The 23,652-nt window shown below is 41.9% G+C and overlaps 1 protein-coding gene across 1 annotated transcript in view; it reads right to left on the reverse strand.

The window, feature by feature from the left end:
• The window catches only part of PLCB4 (phospholipase C beta 4), a 362,644-nt gene that overhangs the window by 120,134 nt on the left and 218,858 nt on the right, over positions 1–23,652 (reverse strand). The window contains exons 4-7 of the mRNA XM_045011149.1: positions 14,841–14,941; positions 7,952–8,032; positions 7,572–7,631; positions 6,055–6,198 (exon numbers count right to left, since the gene is read on the reverse strand). Of these exons, the coding sequence (XP_044867084.1) occupies positions 6,055–6,198; positions 7,572–7,631; positions 7,952–8,032; positions 14,841–14,924 (369 nt within the window). The 5' untranslated portion in view covers positions 14,925–14,941. The remainder of the gene's footprint in view (positions 1–6,054; positions 6,199–7,571; positions 7,632–7,951; positions 8,033–14,840; positions 14,942–23,652) is intronic.

Raw genomic sequence — 23,652 nt, forward strand, 5'->3', positions numbered from 1 at the left:
GTGGGATTAAATTGTGAAAAAAATCAACAAAATAAATACAAACAAGACCAATGGAATTTGCCACTTTACACCATTATTTTTACCCATAGTAACACATGCCAAAGGGGACTGTCTTTTTGTTCTGGGGTTGTACAGTACCTAGCGCAGTCTATGATTAGGACCCCAAGCTGCTACAATAATACAAACGTAATAATAGCCAAGACGTCTGACCCAGGAAGCACAGTAATAAAAAAAATCACTGAATTTACATATGAACTATTTGACAGAGAAAGTATTACCTCAGTATTTTAGCTGATGCCTATTAGCAATTCATTCTTGCGATTCTCTCCTTAGCCATTAAGGTCACACTCTGCCTTGTTTTCACTGCTAAAAAAAAGGAGCAAAGTAAAGTGGGCAAGATCCACCTCAGGCTGGGGTATAGCACTGACACTGGTTTTACCAGATGGCAAACTAGGCAAAGTATTTTGTCTTCACCTAGGATAGCTCACACGGTCGTTACCCTGAGGTAAAATGCACCTTTTTTTTTTTTTTTAAAGCAGTGAAGACAAGGCCTCAGTTGTCTCACAAATCTAGTGACCTATTCTTTAGAGAAGACTAAAAATGAAGAAGCAGAATAAAATCATGAATGTTGTTTCGCTTTTATATGTAAATCTTTTGGGTTAGATTCCACACCACATCTCCAGGGGAGGGTTGCCAATTTTGGTTTGATGTATTCCTGGATGTTTCATCATGTGACATAATCTTTAATTAAAGATTAATCTTGAATTCCTGGAGACTCCAGGGCAATCCTGGAGGACTGGCAACCCTACTCCAGAGATAAGGCGGGGGAGCAAAGATGGTATAAGGTCTGGACTCCAGGCTACTGCAGGAGCCACCACAGTCCTTATTGTAAGACATGCTTTAACTTATGGTAGCCTGCTTTGCAGCCTAGAATGCCCTAGGCCAGGGCCTTACACTGCTCCTGCACTAGAGGAATTCTCCCTCAGCCTGCCACAGCCCCTTTACACTGCCAGAATACAGTGTCCATTGTACAGACCCGGACATAGAAAGGCTACCTGGTAAATTAAGTAATTTAAACCCAATCCTGGGCCACCACGAAATTTGAGACCTACGAGCAGTTGATGCAGGTAGTTTATAAAGTTCAATATGCAAACTTCATCCAAGGGTACTGAAAGAATTAGCTGAAGAAACCTCGGAGCCACTAGCAATAATATTTACAAACTCTTGGATGATGGGAGAGGTCCCAGAAGACTGGAAATAGGCTAACATACTGGAAAAAGGAGGAGCCGGGGAACTACAGATCAGTCAGCCTGACTTCAATACCTGGGAAGCTACTAGAGCAATGTATAAAACATTCAATTTGGGAGTACCTGGAGGATGAAGGGGTAATCACTAGCAGTCAGCATAGATTTACCAAGAACAAATCATGCCAAACCAGCTTGATTTACTTCTTTGACAGAGTAACTGATCTGGTGGATAGGGGGAATGCGGTGGACATAAAATAGCTGGACTTCAGGATGGCTTTTGACATTCTGATAAGTAAGCTGGAGAAATGCGGGCTCAGGAGAACTACCATTAAGTGGATACATAATTGATTAAACAACCGCAAACAAAGAGTAACTATTAATGAAATGATGTCGGATTGGAGGGAGGTTTCAAGTGAGGTTCCAAAAGGGTTTGTTCTGGGTCTGGTGTTGTTTATTGATGACCTGGATGTAGGCAGAGAAAGCACATTGACCAAGTTTACAGATGACACAAAGATGGGGGGTTTGCCAATACTTTGGAGGATAGAGCTAAAATTCAGAGGGATCTTGATAAATTGGAGAACTGGTCTATAGATAACAAAATGAAATTCAACAAAGACAAATGTAAGGTGCTACACTTAGGGAAGAAAAACCAAATGCACAAATACAGAATGGGGGATAACTGGCTTGGCAGCAGCACTGCTGAGAAGGATCTGGGAGCTGTGGTGGGTTTCAACCTCAGCACGAGTCAGCAATGTGACACTTGCAAAAAAAGCAAATGCTACTTAGGTTGCATTAACAGAGGCATAGCATGAAAGTCATAGGAGGTAATAGTACTGCTCTACACAGTGCTGGTTACCCCTCAGCTGGAGTACTGTGTCCAATTTTGGTCACCAATGTATAGAAAGTATGTAGAGAAACTGGAAAGGATCCAGAGGCGAGCAACAAAGATGATCAAAGGGATGCAACACAAGCCATACAAGCAAAGGCTGAAGGAACTGGGTATGTTTAGTTTGGAAAAGAGGAGATTAATGGAGACGTGATAGCAGTCTTCAGATACTTGAAAGGCTGCCATAAAAAATTGGAGAAAAGTTGTTCTCTTTTCCCAGCGAGGGCAGGACAAGGGGCAATCAGTTCAAACTACAGCAGAGCAGATTTAGATTAAATCTCAGGAAAACTTCCTAACTGTTAGAACACTAGGACAATGGCACAGACTGCCTCGGGAGGTTGTGGAAGCTCCTTCACTAGAGGTTTTCAAAAGGAGGCTGGATCGCCATCTGTCTTGGATCATTTAGACACAACAAATCCTGCATCTTGTCACAGGGTTAGACTAGAGGACCCTTTGGGTCCCTTCTAACCCTATGATTCTAAAACAGTTATTACCCTTTTTAATCCCATCCAAGAGACTCTCAAACAAGGCTTTTTCTTCCTTCTAAAGACTCTCTATAGAGAAGGGGAACAAGGGATATTGTTAAAACAAAAGACTTCCTTAATACTGTACATTCTGAATGCTTTAACTGTTTTTCCTTCTTTTTCTGTAACTTTAGTAAGAGAGTAAAAAGATTTTTAATAGTGTGTTTTCCATGCTAATAAGCAGGCTAAGGATTCTGTATTCCATAACCTCAAATCTGGTTTAGCCGTTTAATGTTGTTCAGTGACAGGGTCATATTAACACCCTGGACACTCTGGGGCCCTTTATTCCATCAAAAACATAACATAACAGTGCTCCCCTATTTCTCTGTTCCTGCGCCCACGTCAGAGTCCCCCATTCCCACCTCCCCCCTATGCCAGGCGCTCTGTGTGCCCCCCACTTCCACCTTCCCCCTCTCCGAGGGTCCCACAATCTCCTCCCACGCCTGGGGTTCTGCATGTGTCTACATTCCCCCTATGGCCCTATTCCTTCCACTACTCTTATATTTTTTTTCTTTTTTCATTTCTTTCTCTTTCAGAGTGTTAATATTTTAGAACTATACTGGGACTATGTGCAGAGCTAAGCTGGGGGGAGAGGGATGGACACAGTCAACTTGTTCTTTGATCTGTAGACATTAAGAAAGGTGGGTGAAGCTGCTGGTTCAGCTAATCAGATGCCCAGGGGTTCCATGTGTCACTCATTTCTCCCTTTCTGTTTTTCTGATTGTGATCAAAATCAAGAAGCTTCTGCCCACAAATGCCTAGAACATTCCCTGAATTTTGGAACTGACCAGATGTTGTGTTGGCTGTCATAACTTTTCAAACAGAAATGCCATTGAGTTGAGTGTTAGATCTGACTTCGCTTGGCCAGCAACATGGGGTATACTCAAAAAGCGTCACTGCTATGCTGGAAAGCATTAACTCTAGTTACATCTGTGCAATCCGACTTTCATAAGCGTGACTGGTGACATTCTTGTGAGGTCTGAAAAATTAGCCTAGTATCTTGTAACTGCATTTAAAGGGATATTGTAAACTTGAAATCTAGTCAATAAAAATGAGCTAAAGGTAGTTTCAAGTATTATATCCTATTCCAAGGTTGTAATTTTATAAGCAGTTTTTCTACTTTAAAAAAAAATTCTCTCCCCTGTTGCTGTGCTAAAGACTCACACAAACAAGAGAAGAAATTGACCTATCTGCACTGCATTTTTTTATTCCGTCTGTTTTAGGAAGGGGTGAAAAACTCCTCAGTTGAAAACACAAATACATGTAAGTTAGATAGAATCCAAACACCCAAAATGGAGTCTGGCTTAGGACAGCAGAGATAAGACATGCTTATTATTGGAACACACATAACTGGTTCTTTACAGCCTAAACATGTCTTTGCCATTAGCCCTAAGCAAGGGGCCACAGATTATTGTGCTGCCCTTGGAGCAAACCAGATGGCAGATTGTGACCCCGCCCCCCAAGAGTCACATATTTGCTTTCCAGGTTCCCCATGGCTCTGAGGGGGAACCATCTTGTGCCAGGTTTCTAGCTGTCACAGCAAACTCCTCTTGATGGTGCCAGTGAAGCGACATTAACTGGTGCACTGGAGGGGGGGGGGGGGGGAGGAGGAGCCTCCAGCCCCTTCCACCCACCTGCAAAGAGGTGGGGAAGCAGCATCTTTATGGCATCTGCTTTCCCCAGGCACTGCACCCTGTGGTATCAGCACCTGGCATGGAGGAGAACTCCACAGCCCCTTGCTCCTTGGTGAGACTGCACAATACAGGCCACAACGTAGCCTGTGGTGACTAAGAATTATTTTGTCTCTCATCTAGAAGGTAACACTTCCAGAAGCAGAACTATTCTGGGGCACTGGCTGAGGAGAGAATTACAGACCCGAGAGTAAAGAGTCACCAAACCACTTTCTGCAGTGCCAGGTGGTGTTTTTGTCAAGTACTGACCAATCCTGAACCTGATTTAGCTTATGACAACCTGAATCTCACAAGGTAGTGAGCACATTCAACTCCCTTTGAAGATACTGGCTCTCAACAGCTTCATGAGAACAACAGGCACAATTACTGAAAGTCCCCCACGCACATCTGGAATGCTGAGACATAACCCTGGTCCCTTAGGGTATGTCTACATGACGGCTGGCCCAGGTCAGCTGACTGGGCCCAGCCGCAGGTTCATTTATCATAGGGTAAATGTACCCTTAGCTTCCTAAACATGTGCTCCTGCCACTTCACTTCACTTCAAAAAGGCAGCTTTCCTTTAGCTCACAAGTAGTATTAGGCCCATATACTCATCACATGCAAAAAGCCAATACACTTCAACACTCCAAGAATTCCACTGGCTTCCCATGCTTTCAGATGCAGCCAAGGTTTTGGTTCAATTCTATAAATCTTACGTGCTTTAGGGAATGACTGTTTTAAGGACTCCCCCTCTCCTGAATCATCTTTGTTAACAATCTCTGGGTGTACGCTTTTGGAGACCTTTAGCAGAGGGTCCAAAACTGTAGAGCAAACTCTCAATAGGGGCCTGTCATGATTCACGGACAATCCAAGTGCAAAGTAAATCATGACTTTTTGGTCAAGCATCTGGATTGTCAATGAACAAGCAGATCATGGGCAAGGAGCTACCTGTGTTGATCAGTGCAGCCAGGTAAACTTATTGGGACACTACATTTCATCTCTATAATGTGTCCAGATATTGTGGCAATGGGTGCAGAAAGTACATTTTACAACATATAATTACACAAATGTATGAATCTCTCTCTCTCCCCTCAAACCAAGGAGACCAAAACACCTTGACCAAATCAAAAGATGGCTAACTAGTGTGTCTACAAAATATTCTAGACTACAGAGGAGAAATGGTTCTGCTAAGCATACAAGTGAATTCCTACAATAGCTCTCTTTTTTTTTTGCTCCCAAAATGTTTTCAGACCACGATTTTGGCAGGTTACTTCCCTGAATACTTTGATATCAGAGTCAACATGTTGAATGTATACCACAGTCAAACAGACTTAGTGTATCCATATTAGGTATAGAAATAGGTCTTCTACTATGGAGTTTATTCATGACACACAATGTTTAAGAGGTGGTGGTGCCAAGCACTAAAAGTGAGGTGTTATATATTTATTGTGTGTCTTGCTGCATGATGGTTGCAATGAATGGTCAGGCTATGCTTTCCGTCTATGAGGCTTCCAATAATAAAAAGGAAAGAGGAAGGAGAAAGCCAAGGGATTTAAGGTAAGTCTAGACAGAAAACACAGGTGTGATTGCAGCTCAGGTAGATACGTCTGAGCTACCTTTATTCTAGCTAGCTCACATACCAGCAGTAATAAATTCGTGGCAGTTTGTGCTTCAATGCAGGCGACACATTTTCCCCCGCACCCGGGCACTGTTTAACTGTGCAATACCTTTGCTACTTCTGCATTTTCTGCTACCATGTACGTGAAACTGATGTTCACCAGATCTGTGCCACTGCAGACGCACACTATCCGCCCTTCCAGCTCATTTTCCGCATTTCCCACCGTCTCAAGAGCAGCTAGTATTTTGGGATCCTATTAAACGGAACAAACGCTTTGTTAAATGCACAGTACAAAGATTAAGTTAAAAACACATCTCAGGTTCACATGCATTAAGACTGTAAATATTTCCCAGTCCCTTTAAATGAGTTCTTTCATTTAGAATCTATGGACTTGGTTGGGAAAAAAAATCTAATTTAATAATCACTGAATGTGGCTGAATCATAAAAGCAGAGAGATAATTGCAGTATTTTAAATACATTTCAGAAAATTACATACATTACCTCCACAGAGAAGGGAAATGGAAGGCTTTTAAGGACTGGTAATAGTTTATGGAAATTCTTAACTCTATCTAAATAAATTATTCCAATCCAAATCAGTAGTGACCAAAAGTGATTATTTGCATGCAACGAGTGGGTGATTTCTATCCATTTCTTAGCAGCACATCTGGTGCCCTTCGGTACCTTTACTTGCAGTCAAGAGCCAGAAATTTAATAAGCCCAGAGACTGAACTATTCATAGAAATTGGGAATATTTTGAAGCATATTTGAAGTTTGAAGCATATTCATGGGGCATCATGGGAAAGTCTGCACTGCCTTAGCCCATGACCTACTTTGTCGGCTGAAGATTTCAGCCTATTACCTTGCAAGAGAACTAACTTCGCTAAAAAAATATAAATCTAGGATTAAAGTGAAAAATCTATGATTTTTAAGTAGAACCACAGTCTGATTGAAGCTTTTGTATTTGACATCACTGGACAACTAGACAGCAAAACTCTTAAAGAGACATTGTGAAGCAATTATGCCCAAATTTCATCTCAGAAAGATGTCCAATTTCTAAATGCATTTTAAAAAGAAATCTATATTAGAAAATATTTTAAAAGCTATGATCTCTGTAGAACCCTCAGGTGGTCCCTCTGCAGATTGCCTTTGAAACAGCAGTTGTTAATCACAAGTCCCAGAGCTGTCCTGAAATAATTGATAATTTAAGTGTCTAAAACAAGGAAGCAAACACAAATTTCTAATTTCTATGTCAATGAAACACAGGAACACATCTTGAATGACCAAGGAAAAAAATTAAACCAGAAAATATTTTCAACCTCCTAAAATGATGATATAATAGTTCAAAAAATAATTAAAAAACCCGTGACAAGATCCTTTTAATAGTTAGTGCCCAGATTTCACAGCCGCTTGGAAGGTCAGCACTGACATGGCATTACCATATTACAAATCCTTGACATTGAAATAAAATAAAACCACTTAATCTTAAAGCTAAATGTTTTAGGCTATGATTTTACAAGCAAAGTTGTGCTGGCATTATTTTGCAACAAGCCGCACTGCAGTCCCCACTTCACCTTCAGCTTAAACACTCTTTGTTTAAAAGAACAGTATAAACTAATTACAGAGTACCTTTGGTACAGCCCCAAGACGAATACTGTTGATCAGGGAGCATTCTAATACCTGTCCTTCCTGGAACGGCAAGAGAAAGCATGTTAGTGTCTGGCAAAACACAATGCAGATCCAAATAGGAAGTGAAGTAAAAATAAACAATGAGTCTTAAATGCAATTGCAGTTAATTAACACAAAACAGTGTATTTTCTTTTCATGTCTGTTAATAACCTGTCAAGAATTTCACTTATGTAACTTTTAAAAACACAGGAGTTAAGCTATCTCACTGTAAATAGTTACAAAGCCACATGTAATGTTTAGTGATTAAAAATTAGCCAGGAAACAAACCAAGTGCAACAACATAGGCAGACAGCAATGTTCCTGGTACAACAGTACTGTACCTTTCCTTCACTTTTCCATCTTAGGAAAAAACCAAATTCATCCACTTGAAAGAGACAGTTTGGTTCGAAGACAAAGGACTCCTGTTGAAAGAGAAATATAACAAAATATTTTGGTGATGTTGACAAAAAATGTCAGGCATTAATTTGCTGCTCAAAACTAAAGATCTTTCACCTTTTCCCCAACAGCCTTGCAGTATTGCCAGTCCCAAGCATTCAAAAATCATGAGTCACTCTGCAGAAATCATGAGATTTAAAAAAAATCTCGTGATTTTTAAGCCTAATAAATATTAGAACTTTTTTTTAATTTGACTTCTGGTTTTTAAGACATTACAGCAGACTCAGTTCTCATCTTTAGGCCTTTCTCCACAGCCACAAGTGCTAGAAACTTCTCTTTCTAAATGAAAGCTGATTTTCTCACCTAATCACAGGCTTCCAAAAAGAACCTCACCAAATATTGTGAGGCTTGCAAGAACTGGCAGCACTGCTTGGGGTCAAACCACCACATTTTGCAATGACTTTTGGGGTTCAGGGAAAGTGCTTTTGTAAAAGTTGGACCCTCACATAAGAACTTCTAGAGAGTACACACAAAAATATATTGCACAGTATTAGTCTGGCAGAGGAGATTAGTATATAAAGGAGTTTGGAAGGAGTGGAAAACCACACCGATTAGATTTTAAAAAAAGAAAAACAAAACCCAGTCAGGTCAGCCTTACTAAAAAAACAAAAAACAAAACGTGCATGCCCACCCCCCAAACTATTTTAATGTCAGAGGTGAAACTAAAAGGTAAAGAAACATCCCACTCTGCCGAATCAGTCATTTTTAAAGGGAACAAAAAGCCCAGCCCTGGCCAATCTTTTTTTTAATTAAAAAAGATTACTTTATAACAAAACAGCAAGCATGTGTGTAGGGAGCAGTGATGCTGTGAGTGACAGAAGGAAGCACTTTATTTTGTGTGTAAAGGAAAGGACTGCCGCTTGGTTTTGAAAACGCCCTGTCCTCTCCAACACAGGACAGCCAGGGCAGCAAGCCCATGCAGACACCCGGGGCCGTTTTCCACACAAAAGGATCATGTGGACAGGAGGATTTTTAACTCCTCCGACTCAGTGAGCACCATCCCACAAGCCCTCCATGCAAGGAACACCCTTAATAAGAGTTTTGCTGCAGGATGGGCCACAAATAAGCCAGACCTGCCTACTACTTCACTCCCTTGACCCAGAACACATTCAGCATTGAAGAGCATCTGCCTCTTAAATAATAGCACAAAGCACATGCAGCACTTTTCAGCTTCAAAGCACTTGGCGAATATTAATTACTGCAGCACCACTGTGAGGTAGGAAAAAATTATCTTCATTTTACGGATAGGGAAACAGAGAGAAGGGTTAGAACTTGCCATAGATTTAGGGACAGAGTCAGGACGGGATAATATCAGGTGCTTCCTGGGCCCTCTCCTATATCCAGGCTGCTACACCTCACCACTTACTGCCTTTTACTTAATCCTTGCACTTCATAAAATGTACCGGATGCATGGGTATCCCCGTAAAGCTGCATATATAAAAACTGCAGCTAGCGACCTGCTAAAGGGAGAGCCTTTTAAAATCTGCATGGAATAGAGCAGTGGTTCTCAACCATTTTGGGTTCGGGACAGGACCCATTTGTAAATGTTTATAGCCTGTCATGACCCAGTAAATAGTCTGGGGGTGGAGGCCCTGGGGTGGTTTTGGTCTGATCCTGCCCCCTGGAGAGGCTGAGTCCTGGCTGGCACTCACCTCACAGTGGAAGCTCCTGTGCTGTGGGGCTGCTGGGCTGGGCTCTCCGTGCCGGGAGTTGCAACCTTCAGGGTTACAGCGCCACTCAGGTTTGGGCCTGTGCCCAACTGGACCAAATTTGTGCGAGTGGAGTTGTGACGTGGCTCATGGGGTTGCAGTGCCACTCGCTCGACTTTGGCTCACCTGGACGCCCCTCATCATGACGGCTGGGCGAAACCTGAGTGGCGCTAGGACCTCAGAGGTTGCAGCGCCTGGAGCAGGGAGGTGAGCCCAGCCAGCCCCATGGGACAGACGCTGCCACGCGACCCTTTGAAATGTTCTGACGACCCAATTTTGGGTCCCGATTCAGGTTGAGAAACCCTGGAATAGAGGATCTCCTCAATAAGCAAGGTCAATGCAAATAAAATGGGGACATTTTTCACTGCTTGTTGCATCCCCATGTGACTAAAAGCGCTCAGTATAAAAATAACTTTTCCTACGAAGATGGCCACAAACTGCACTCAGTCCAATGTCCACTACTTAGCATGCACTGGTTCCACTAACTAATTGCTTCAGCAGTTTTTCTCCTAATACAGTGAGGGAAAGACCAGCGACCACAAATTCTAGACGTTACACAGTCCAATACCATTGCTAACCTTTGACCATCAGCCTTCTCCACCAAGATATTCCCATTCTAAAGAAAAACCCTTTCAACATTCAGGTGTGGTACCGCCTGGCCCAAAGGGAAAGGAAGCATATCCCACGTGGCCTCTAATTCCTCTCATTGATGTTTACTTATAGCACAGCGATCCAGACTTCGTCCGAGACCTTCTAGTCCCTCAGTGAAATTCCATTTTGTGAACATTGCTTCCTTGGGAGGCAGTGTGGTCTAGTAGTTAGGACACTGCACTCAGACTCAGGAGCTACGTCCTATTTGCAGCTCTGCCGCTGACCTGCTATGTAACCCTGGCCCAGTCACCTCACTGGGTCTCTGTTGCGCATCTCTGCTTTGCCTGCTTAGGCCAGAAGTTTAATATAAAATTTCAATGGGAGCTGGGTGCCTAAAACCCTTAGGCTCTTTTGAAAATCCCAAACTAAGATTATAAATCCTTCGCAGGAGGGCTCTTGCTATGGGTATGTACAATGCCTAGCACAAACCTGGTTAGGATATCTAGGCATTACTGTAATTCTAGTAAATAAATAATAATATCCCAACCAACCACCAAACTTGATGATATCACCAAAGAGGCTGGGCTACCAATCAGATGAGCTTACAAGTGTTCTGGGGCAAAATTGGGTAAATTTACCACTCAGTACTTACAGCAAACAATAAAGATACAGAATACCGCAGGTTTTCTGCTTCAAATAAGGCAGGTAGGACCCCTATTAGCAGTCAGTGTAAAAAGAAGTGCACATGATTCAAAACACAATGAATGCAGCACAGCACAGCACTTAATAAAATCTGATTTATACATACAATGGCAAGGCCTAATTCCATTCCCAAATGTCAACATTGATTAGGGAGGTGAAATTACTAGCAATTAAAACAAGGCTCAGTCCTTTTTCCATCCTTAAGAAACCCACTGCCTCTGAAGCCTGTTCCGATGTTAAATGCTGTACCATTCAGATGGTTAGTGCTGTAAAAAAGCAGCCCTGGCCCTAGTCACTACACAGAGGTGAACTTAAATATGCCACATAACTGGCACGGGTGCCTTTTATTTCAAGGTTGCTTTTGACTGGTGACTTCTTTCAAAATTCAACTGCACTCAGCTACTTACATCTTAGAATCACAGAAATGTAGGGCCGGAAGGGACAGCGAGAGGTCATCAGATCCAGCCTCTGCGCCGAGGCAGGAACCTTAGACCAGCGTTTCTCACACGCAGCCACCCTGGCCGTATGCGGCCATCAGGGGCTTTTCTTGCACCCACAGCTTTCTGGGCAGTGATGGGAGCAAAGCAGCGGCCCCTCCCCAGGGGCTACCAGCAGTGGTTGGGCCCCACCCTCCTCTGCGGGGACACAAGCTGAAGGAGCAGGCAGTCAGTGAGTTCCCCACCTTCCCGGGGGCGGTGGGGTTGGGCTGCAGCCCTGGGGTGGCGGGTGGCAGGCTCAAGCCATGGGGCTTCGGGCTCTGTCCCCAGGCTCTGTCCCGAGTGTGGGGCTTTGGGGTCCATTCCCTAGCTGCCCAACGGTGGGCTCTGGCCCAAGCTCACCTCCACCATCACCTCTGGTCCCCACTGCCTCCCCCAATGCACCATCGCCCATGCCTCCACTGCCTCCTGTACCCACCAGGGCTTAATTCGTCCCTGAGCTTGCCAGGGCAAGTAAGTCTGCTGTGAAAAGTGATATTAACAAACATACAAATATCACTTTTCACAGCAGACTTACTTATAGTCAGCAAGTCCTAAAAAAAAAACAACCCCAAAAGAAACAAGAAAAAAGACAAGAACATTCAAAGCACCTTATCTGTGTTTCTATTCTGTTTAGCTCCAGTAAAGAACAGAGACAACTGTACATTATTTTTATTATTGAATCTGCAAAAAAAATAAAAAAAAACTACATAGATAAATTACAGTGATTTGAGAATGTACATGTGAATATTTATTTGTTTTTCCTAAAGTTAAGTAAGTATTTTAGGAAAAATTGTCAGAGCGGCCAGCAGCAAGAGTTGATGGCCGTACTCTGAGGCCACCAAAAAATTTGTTGTGAGAACCTCTGCCTTAGACCATCTGTGACAGGTGTTTGTCTAAGCTGTTCTTAAAAACCTATCATGATGGGGATTCCACAACCTCCCTCGGAAGCTTGTTCCAGAGTTTAACTACCTCTATATTTATCTAATTTTGAACCTCAAACTCCCTTGCTGCATATTAAGCCCATTACTACTTCTCCTACCTTCAGTGGACATGGAGAATAATTGATCACCGTCCTCTTTATAACAACCCTTAACATATCTGAAGACTGTTATCCAGTCGCCCTTCGTTCTTCTTTTCTCGAGACTAAACATGAACAGGTTTTTAACCCTTCTTCGTAAGACAGGTTTTCTAAAGTTTTTATCACTTATGCTGCTCTCCTCTGGCCACTCTCCAATTTGCCCACAACTTTCCTAAAGTGTGGCACTCAGAATTGGATGCAGTTCTTCAGCTGAGGCCTCACCAATACCAAGTAGAGTGGGACAATTACCTCCCATCTCTTACGTACGACATCCCCGTTAATACAGCCCAGAATTGTATTAGCCTTTTTCGCAACTGCATCCCACTGAATACGGAATTAAGTCAACCCCCAGATCCTTTTTAGCAGTACTACCACTAGTTATCTTTATTTTGTAGTTGTGCATTTGATTTTTCCTTCCTAAGTGAAGTACTTTGCACTTGTCTTTACTAAACTTGATCTTGTTGAATTCCAACCAATTCTCCAATGTACCACAGTCATTTTGAATTCTAATCCTGTACTCAAAGTACTGCAACCTCTCTCAGCTTGGTGTCATCCACATTGTTTATAAGTATACTCATCAGTCCATTATCCAAGTCATCAATGAAAATGCTGAATAGCACCGGACTGACCTCTGCAGGACCCTACTGGATATGCCAGCCCAGTTTCATGGGGAACCACTGATAACTACTCTTTGAGTATGGTCTTTCAACTAATTGTGTACCCACCTTATAGTAATTTCATCTAGACCACATTTCCCTAGTTTGCTTATAAGAACGATGTGTGGGAGACAGTGTCAAAAGTCTGACTATAATCAACATACATCACATCTACTGTTTCCTTCCTATCCTCTAGGCCAGAAACCCTGTCAAAGAAGGAAATTAGGTTAGTCTGGCATGATTTGTTCTTGACAAATCCAAACTCACTATTCTTTATAACCATATTATCCTCCAGGTACTTACAAACTGTTTAATCATTTATTCCAGGTATCAAAGTTAGGTTGACTGGCCTATAATTTTCCCGTGAGCCACAAGTTGTAACTTCTACTTTGAAAATGTCTGCCTGCCTTTAGAAGGGACCAAATAACCAACCCAGGACAGCAAGGAACCGTTTACTTTATCTTGTACTGTGCAAGAGAACAGCAATGTTCATCATGGGGTGATCATTATTAAACATTCTTGAAAGCAAAACCACACACATTCCGTTGGATCAGCTGAGCCCAATTTTTTAGCATATGCTAAATCATTCAAAACAGCATTTGCAGAATGAAAAATAAAGAATTTAAGATCCTTCTTTCAAAGGGCAACATTTACCAAACATGTTTCGTATTAGTTTACCTAATCCAGCACTGAAAGTGGGGGATAAGAAAGCTAGGTCTATCTTGGCAGGTGACTATGATACCAATACGTTTTGTTCATTTCAAGAGATTAAAGGAAAACATAATATCCCTGAAGGCATTTCCCAAAATACTTTTAACTTAGAGATTTTCAGTCAAATAAAAAAAGATTAAAAACAAACCTTAGCAAAACTATTTTCATAGGCAAATTAATGTTGACTATAAGGCAAAGGTCTCTGCATTTTATTTTGGAAGCTTATATCAAATGTTATGTCCCACTTTCCTTTCCTTCAACAGACCTGGATTAAAGTGCGGCTGAAAGCAGGATCATATTAATCATATTCCAGATAAAGCATAGGTCGATTAACTAAAGGAGATAAAACCACCCTTAATTTCAAATGGTCTTTGATTTACAGTGTAAATGTTTTGGTGATCTTCTATTTTTCCATATAGCATGTTGGTTCTTAGTCTATTTTCAGAAGTAGAAGCTCTCATTCCAAAAATAGTAAGTTTAAAAAAAGGACAGGATTCACCTTTCTGGGGGAATGTGCTTTGTGTACTATACTACGATGACTCCACAACAGAGAGCTGCATGTCTGTTATAGATAGAAGGGATTTAAATCAAAATGTTTCTCTTACTCGGAGATTATTTTCAAATCGGGGATTAAATCAGTCATTACAAAATGTATTTTAAATGGGGTTTTTTGGTAGCAAGAAATTGTATCGTAACAAAGTGTTAATATTTCTTTTCTACCTTCATTCAGATTTTCTGTTTGAAACTTTTATTTATTTAAAATCTTACAAAAATATTTTTTCCTAACATTTGCAACATCTAGAAAAGAAAGGGTAAGGGAGAGGAACATTATTCAACTGGCTCCTTACCTCTTCGTATCTGTCAAACACAGCTCCATCTTGCATAAAAGAAGGGACTGACTTCTGCCAGTTAAATTCATAAGGTTTTGCCATGATTACGTGTGAAAAACCTGAAATGAAACGTAAAGAAACAGCTTAGTTCAGTTGGTGCTTTCTATAAGGAAGACTGCATGGACTGTTGGAGACAAACAGCTGGCTTTCCTTGCAGCAAAACATTTTATAAAAACACAACAGTGGGTTTGCATATTAAGAGTTTTCCTCACATAACGTTATATTTTTATCAAAGATCTTCTACTTTTAAAATTAGTTTTCGACTGAAAAATGTTTTAAAGAGTGACTGAACATGACAATTATCCGAAAGACTAATGCAGATTTTATCATTAATAGGGCCCTACCAAATTCACGGCCATAAAAATGGACTGTGAAATCTGGTTCCCCCCCCGTGAAATCTGGTGTTAGATGTGCTTTTACCCTATACTATACAGATTTCACACAGGAGACCAATCTTTCTCAAACTGGGGGTCCTGACCTGAAAGGGATTTGCAGGGGGGTTGCAAGGTTATTTTAGGGGGTATTGTCACCCTTTCTTCTGCACTGCCTTCAGAGCTGGAGAACGGTGGCTGTTGGCAGGGTGCCCAGCTCTGAAGGCAGCACCCTGCCAGCAGCAGCGCAGAAGAAAGGGTGGCAATACTATACCATGCCACCCTTACTTATGCACTGCTGCCTTCAGAGATGGGCAGCAGGAAAGTGGCGGCAGGTGGCCCAGCCTGCAGGCAGCAGTGCAGAAGTAAGGGTGGCAATACCATACCAGGCCATCCTTACTACTGCACTGCTGCTGGCAGCGGCTCTGGCTTCAGAGCTGGGCTCCAGGCCAGCAGCCGCCGCTCTCCAGCTGACCAACTCTGAAGACAGCAGCGTCACTAGCAGAAGTGCAGAAGTAAGGGTAGCAGTACCGCAACCCCCCCACAATAACCTTGCAACCCACCCCACGACTCCTTTTTGCATCAGGACCCCTACAATTATAACACCCTGAAATTTCAGATTTAAATAGATGAAATCATGAAATGTACGATTTAAAAAATCCTACGACCGTGAAATTGACCAAAATGGACCGTGATTTTGGTAGGGCCCTAATCATTAATCAATTTAAATACCTGCTTAAATCAATGCAAGAGTTTAATTAGCTGCAGATTAATGTACACCTAAGTAACATTCATTAGCACAGCTGGTAATATATGCAAGCATTTCACTGAAAGGTAAGTGCTATAGCAGAATCACATACTAAAAGGCAAAATGTTTTTACATTTTTATTCTGGATTTTTTATTTCAAAAGCCATTTACTCTACACATAAAACTAGCTATTTTCAGCAATATTTTTATATGCATCTCATATTATCTATATTTATATAAAATATGCAGGTATATTATGCAGGTAATGATTCACAGAAGAGAATCTGTAGATGAGTAGAGAGTATGGAAGGAGGTTTATCTGTGGAAGGAGGTTTATCCACTACTGTGGATTTTTGTACAAGTTGAACGACACATGGACTAACAGCCACTATTAATTCAGGATCCAACTAAAATATCAGGGTACAAAGTCCATTTTAATTTAGACAATGTTTTTTAAAAACCAACATAGTATGAGCAGGATACTATACCTGAACGTGCCTTACTCATACTGCATCACTGTGCAAATAGTCCCATCACATACCATTTAACACCCTGTCAAATACTGAATTGACGGCATCTAATGTACAAATTGTTGTGTCCAATTTGGCGGTGACTTGCCTGCTTACAAGTGCACTCTGGGATGCACAATATCCTGATAGTTCCAGTAAACTGATGGGTGGGAAACTCTTGTATTAACAATAATACATTTTGAATTAGCATGGAAGGTTGGGAATCTCTGACTCAAGGGAATCAACAATTTAATTTTTTGAAACTATGGGCTGGTCTACACTAAGGGGAAAAATCGATATAAGATACGCAACTTCAGCTACGTGAATAACGTAGCTGAAGTCGAAGTATCTTATATCGATAACTTACCCGTCCTCACGGCGTGGGATCGATCTCCGGGGCTCTCCATATCGACGCCGCCACCGCCGTTCGCGGTGGTGGAGTTCCGGAATCGATATAAGCGCGTTCGGGGATCGATATATCGCGTCTAGATGAGACGCGATATATCGATCCCTGAAAAATCGATCGCTATCCGCCGATACGGCGGGTAGTGTAGACGTAGCCTATGTATTAGCATGGCTGCTTCCAGATTCAATCACGATAGTTTTTTATAGGATAAAATATCACTTATCTCATAGGTGAAAACTAGATTATAATCTGGAATTCTGTAATTTCATTGTTTTTAAAGTCAATAAACCTGTGGGGAGGGATGTATTTAAAACCTTAGGGGCTGGACACTAATACTTTTACTCATGCTGCCCAGTATCCTGTTCTGTGAGAAGCTCCAGCTGATTTCAGTAGGACAGTTTGTCATCAGATACTTTATGTTGTGAGGAAAAATGGCAGAATGTGGCTGTTTGTCATTATCAAGGCTCCAATTTAAAATCTTTGGTCCAGACTGAGATTTAGGCACTGCGCTCAGCAAGGGGTGGTGTGTAAGCACCACCATCCCAGGAGTAATTCAGGAGGCACTGTGCTCAGACACGCCCAAGATAGCACTTTTCCCACGCTTCCTTCTTGCTCCCAGGTGGTTGTAATATGCTGCTAGCCTATATCAGCAGTACACTGCTTCCAGGGCGAGACAGCCAGTGAATGTATAGTACAACCAAGGCTCTGCCAATGCCCTGCCCACTTTTCACACATCTGTTCCAGGCAGGAGGTGACCAAGTAGCCTTATTTATTCCTGCACAACCAGACGCAAGGTCCAGGCAGGTAACCCACTCTGGATGCGTGTGTAGTCCAAGTCGCAACTGAGCCTATATGATACAATTTTAGTCCTGATTCTGCACTCCTTACACAGATGAAACTCCTTCTGGAGCAGCAGGAGCCCTTCATGATTAAGGCTGTGGCTACACTTAGCACTTCAAAGCGCTGCCGTGGCAGCGCTTTGAAGCGCTAAGTGTAGTCAAAGCACCAGCGCTGGGAGAAAGCTCTCCCAGCGCTGTCCGTACTCCACCTCCCTGTGGGGAATAACGGACAGTGCTGGGAGCCGCGCTCCCAGCGCTGGGGCTTTGACCACACTGGCGCTTTGCAGCGCCGCAATTTGCAGCGCTGGAGAGGGTGTGTTTTCACACCCTGCTGCAGCGCTGCAAATTTGTAAGTGTAGCCAAGCCCTAAGGCTAACCTGTAATGGTAAGACTGTGACAAATGCAATCTGCCCTGAGTAAGAGGCAGTGCAAGTAGCCCAGACTCTGAGAGGCACAAGGAGGCAATATTTCCTATGTCTGGCCTGGCTCAACTGCACACTGGCAGCCAGTCGGGGGAGGAGAGTCAATGCCCAGTCCACACACTTGCCAATCTATTCTCCACCCTTTTGCATGGGGGATGGCGTAGTGCCCCATGGAGACTGTCCTTCCATCCACACGATGGGTTCAAGAGGGGTGCCCCTTTTCCCTAATGGAGGCACACTGGGCAAACAATGATCTTGCTTAAATGAGCATAGCGAGACGCTTACATAAGACTCAGGAGAAGTCTTACTATAGACTGTGTAACCAGTATTATGGAAAACACCTTTCCAGTGTTTGTGCATTACAGAATTCTAAATAGCAGACTAATACACGGTCAGCCAGAATTAGAACACGGCTTCCATTAGGCAGAAAGAATGCTCTGAATTTCAACTTTTATTTGATTTTATCTTTAACTTCAGAACAGACATAAGTGTTCCCAAAACGAAGGACTGATATCTTCTTGCTCGCTCTTATCATAAAATTTCCTAACAAAAGAACAAATGGCCTCAAATGGCACCATTAGGAGACTTTGCCAGAGATTGTTTTCAAGAACAGATACTTCTGATACATTTTCCATTTTAAAAAATTGCCTTATTACGAGGGAGAAAACAACCCCGCATTTTTTGCTATTAGTCTTTTCACCTCCTGCCTTTTGTCAAACAGTCCTTGATATATATATCAAAATACACAGATCAACAGCCTACATGAAACCAGCCAGATCTTCTGAATATGCGAGTTCAATGTATGTACTTTTACTATCAGAAATATAACTGGACAGTGATATATAACAGAGTTAACATTAATTCTCTGCTTCAGCTGAAAATGCTTCCATTTGCACTAATGCGTAAAACAATATTCACTATATTCTCCAATAAAAAGAATTAGTGGCTATAAATAATATTATCGTTTCTTCTCAAGAAGAGAAGACAAAAGGACGGGCTTGTGAATAAAGCACAGGGCCAGGTGGTAGGGCACAGGGATGCTACTTGTGCTCTTCCACAAGCTTCTTCCATAACCCCATGCAAATCGTTTAATCTCTCTGTGCACTCAGTATACCACTCCACAGTGGGAACGATGTGTACCTCGTGGGGCTGTACAAGATTTTGAGATCTTCCATGAAAGCCACCATAGTAGTATTTCCTTATTATTATTTAATATTACATTTAAAATTTCAGCCTCTCCCCAATTATGATTAAGGGGGTGCTGCCTTTTTCCTTACTCTCAGAAAATTGCAAGTTAGAGATCCCTGCCACAGTTCAGGGTGACAGCACTGTATACCCCCTCCGTGATCCACCAAGGGCATCTAACTTTAAGCTCTCAGCTCCTCAGCCATCACCTCTCTTGGGTAGAGACATGTCTCCCTCTCCATCCTGACCAGGGTTTTTCCAGGCTGCACAATTTCCTGTCTACACTGTGATATCCCAGCAAGCTAGACTGCCTAAACAGGCCTGGCATCTGCACTTTGCTTACTCTTTGAAGGCTATGAATAGCATAATTGCCAGCAGTAAAAAGTTATCACACAGCTCTTTCTAAGTAAGTATATTCATTCTTAAGGTGAAAGCATTACAGAGAAAACATTAAAAGCAATACAAGTTCCTATACCTGTGCTAAAGGCTTACCTAAAGGTCACCGATCAGTATTATGGGGCCTCAGCAACGCAAAGTCCTTCCAAGCATTCCCAGGAAGAACTGCCTTCTCCGGCCTTGGACATAGGCTCCCTGTCCATTTGCAGGATTAGAAAGAATCATGGAAGTGTAGGACTGGAAGGGTCATCTAGTCCAGTCCCCTGCACTCAAGGCAGGACTACATAATAACTACACCATTCCTGACAGCTGTTTGTCTAACCCGTTCTTAAAAACCTCCAAATGATGAATGTTCCACAACTGCCATAGGCAACTTGTTCCAGTGCTTAACCACCCTGACAGGAAGGTTTTCCTAACATCCAACCTAAACCTCCCTTGCCGCAATTTAAGCCCATTGCTTTTTGGGCTATCCTCAGAAGTTAAGAACAATTTTACACCCTGCTCTTTGTAACAACCTTTCATGTACTTGAAAACTGTTACGCCCCCTTCAGTCTTCTCTTCTCCAGACTCAACAAACCCAATTTTTTTCTATTTTTCCTTATAGGACACATTTTCTAAACCTTTAGTCATTTTTGTTGCTCTCTTCTGGACTTTCTCCAATTCGTCCACATTTCAGAAACGATGTGATGCCCAGAACTGTACACAATACTTCAGCTGAGGGCTAATCAGTGCGGAATAGAGCAGATTACCTCTCGTGTCTTGCTTATAACACTCCTGCTAATATATCCCAGAATGCTTGATTATTTTGCAACAGCATTACACTATTGATTCATATTTAGCTTGTGATCCACTAACCCCAGATCCCTTTCCACAGTACTCCTTCTTAGGCCATCAGTTCCCATTTTGTACGTGTGCAACTGATTGTTCCTTCCTAAGTGGAGTACTTTGCATTTCTCCTTGTTGAATTTCATCCTATTTACTTCATATTATTTTTCCAGTTTGTCCAGATCATTTTGAATTTTATTCCTATCCTCCAAAGAAATTGCAACCCCTCCCAGCTTGGTATTGTCTGCAAACTTTATAAGTGTGTACTCTCTATGCCATTATCCAAATCATTGATGCAGACACTGAACAGAACCATACCCCGCACTGAGCCCTGAGGGACCTCATTTGATATGGCCTTCCAGTTTGACTGTGAACAGTTTTCCAACCAGTTATGCACCCACCTTATAGTAGCTCCATCTAAGTTATACCTCCCTAGTTTGTTTATGAGAAGGTCATGCAAGACAATATCGAAAGCTTTACTAGAGTCAAGATATACCACACCTACCACTTCCCCCCATCCACAAGGCTCGTTACCCTGTCAAAGAAGGCTATTATGTTGGTCTATCATTTCTTCTTGACAAATCTATGCTGACTGTTACTTATCACCTTATTATCTTCAGAAGGTCAAATCATTTTAAACTCAAGCTATTTATCCAAAAGTCCTTTCTTTGCTGGCCTCTAGAGACTCCAGTTTGAACGAGTAAATGCCAGACTCTCAAGGTGGTGGTACTTCCCCAGCTGGAGGTGTTACAACCTATGTGAATTTGTCTAATGCCCCCACCTCACTGTTCTTAGTTCTTGGAGGGGTTGTGGTCATTGTCCTCCATGGAATTACATATAACCCCGGCCTACAATACTGCATCAGACCAATGGTCCATCTAGCTCAGTATCCTGTCTTCCAACAGTGGCCAATACAGGATGCTTTAAAGGGATTTAAAAGAACAGGACAATCATCAAATGATCAATCCCCTGTTATCCAGTCCTGGCATCTGGCAACCAGAGGCTTACGGAAACCCATAGCATGGGCCTGCATCCCTGACCATCTTGGCTAATAGCCACAGATGGCCTGTCCTCCATGAACTTTTGAATCCAATAATATTTTTGGCCTTCACAACATCTGCAGGAAACAAGTTCCACAGGTTGACTGTGAGTTGTGTGAAGTACTTCTTCATGTTTGTTTTAAACCTGCTGCCTATTAATTTCACTGGGTTGCCCTTCTCTGTACCTCTTCCATTTCTAATATATCTTTTTCGAGATAGGGTGACCAGGACTGTATGCAATATTCAAGCTGTGGGCATACTATAGCTTTATAGTGGCAATATGATATTTACTGTCTTATTATCTAACCCATTCCTAACATTCACTTAGTGTTTTTGACTGCTGCTGCACACTGAGCAGATGTTTTCAGAGAACATCCACATGATGCCAAGATCTCTGAGTGGTAACAGCTAATTTAGACCCCGTCATTTTGTATGTATAGTTGGGATTATGCTTTCCAATGTGCATTACTTTGCATTTATCAACATTTAAATTCATCTACCATTTTGATGCCCAAAGACAACACGGGTGAGGTAATATCTTGCATATACTTGTTTGTGTGCATGTGTATAAATATATGTATATGTATATGTTACCCAGTTTTGTGAGATCCCTTTGTAACTCTTCAGTCTTCTTTTATCTTGAGTAATTTTGTATCATCTTCAAACTCTGCCACTTCACTGTTTACCCCTTTTTCAAGCTCATTTATGAATATGTTGAGCAGCGCTGGTATCAATAGAGATCCCTGGGGGACATCACTATTTACCTCTCTCCATTCTGAAATTGACCATTTATTCCTATCCTTCCCCCCCACACACACACTTTTAACCAGTTACTGATCTTTGAGAGGACCTTCCCTCATATCCCTTGGCTGCTTATGAGCCTTTGGTGAGGGAGTTTATCAAAGACTTTCTGAAAGTCCAAGAACATTATATCCATTGGATCACTCTTGTCCACATGGTTGTTGATCCCCTTAAAAAATTATACTAGATTGGAGAGACACGATTTCCCTTTACAAAAGCCCTGTTGACACTTCCCCAACAAATCACGTTCATCTATGTGTCTGATCATTCTGTTATTTACTATAGTTTCAACCAATTTGCCTGGTACTGAAATTAGGCTTATTGGCCTGTTATTGCCAGGATTGCCCCTGGAGCCTTTTTAAAAAAGTTGGTATCACATTAGCCATTCTCCAGTCATCTGGTACAGAAGCTGAGTTAAGCAATAGGTTATACACCATAGTGAGCAGTTCTGCAATTTCATATTTGAGTTCCTTCAGAACTCTTGGGTGAACACTATCTGGTCCTGGTGAGTTATTCCTGTTTAGTTTATCAATTTGTTCCAAAATCTCCTCTACTGACACCTCAGTCTGGGATAGTTGCTCAGATCTGTCACCTACAAAGAATGGCTCAAGTGTGGGAATCTCCCTTACGTCCTCTGCACTTGAAGACTAATGCAAAGAACTCATATAGATTTTCCGCAATGGCCTTTTCTTCCTTTAGCACCTCGATCATCCAGTGGTCCCACGGATTGTTTGGCAGGCTTCCTACTTCCAATGTACTTTTAAAAAATTGCTGTTACTTTTTGTCTTTTGCTACTTGCTTTTCGAATTCTCTTTTGGCCTGCCAAATTACTCTTTTACAATTGACTTGCCAGAGTTTATGCTCCTTTCTATAAACTTAATACAGTAAGATTCCCCCGAAGATATCGCAGGAAATTGTCATATCTGTCATACCCTTTTATCAATAATATGAAAATTACATCTAGTGCATCTTACAGACTAAGAAAACTTGGCGTTCGTTGTAACTTCAAAACTATAAGCAATGAGTTTTAGAAAATTGTTTTCAAAACAAGCAAGGCTTGATTTTGTTAACAGTATAGTATAAAACTACAACCAAGCTGGAGTCATTTATGTATTTAATTTATATTACTGACTTGTAGATTGCTGCTCATGGTAATGACTAGGAGCATATTTATAGAAGTTAAAAGAAATAACATATGTAAATCTACCCACAACGTGTAGCGTAAGTA

Source organism: Mauremys mutica, chromosome 3 (genome assembly GCF_020497125.1).
Source record: "Mauremys mutica isolate MM-2020 ecotype Southern chromosome 3, ASM2049712v1, whole genome shotgun sequence".
NCBI classification, from domain to species: domain Eukaryota; kingdom Metazoa; phylum Chordata; order Testudines; family Geoemydidae; genus Mauremys; species Mauremys mutica.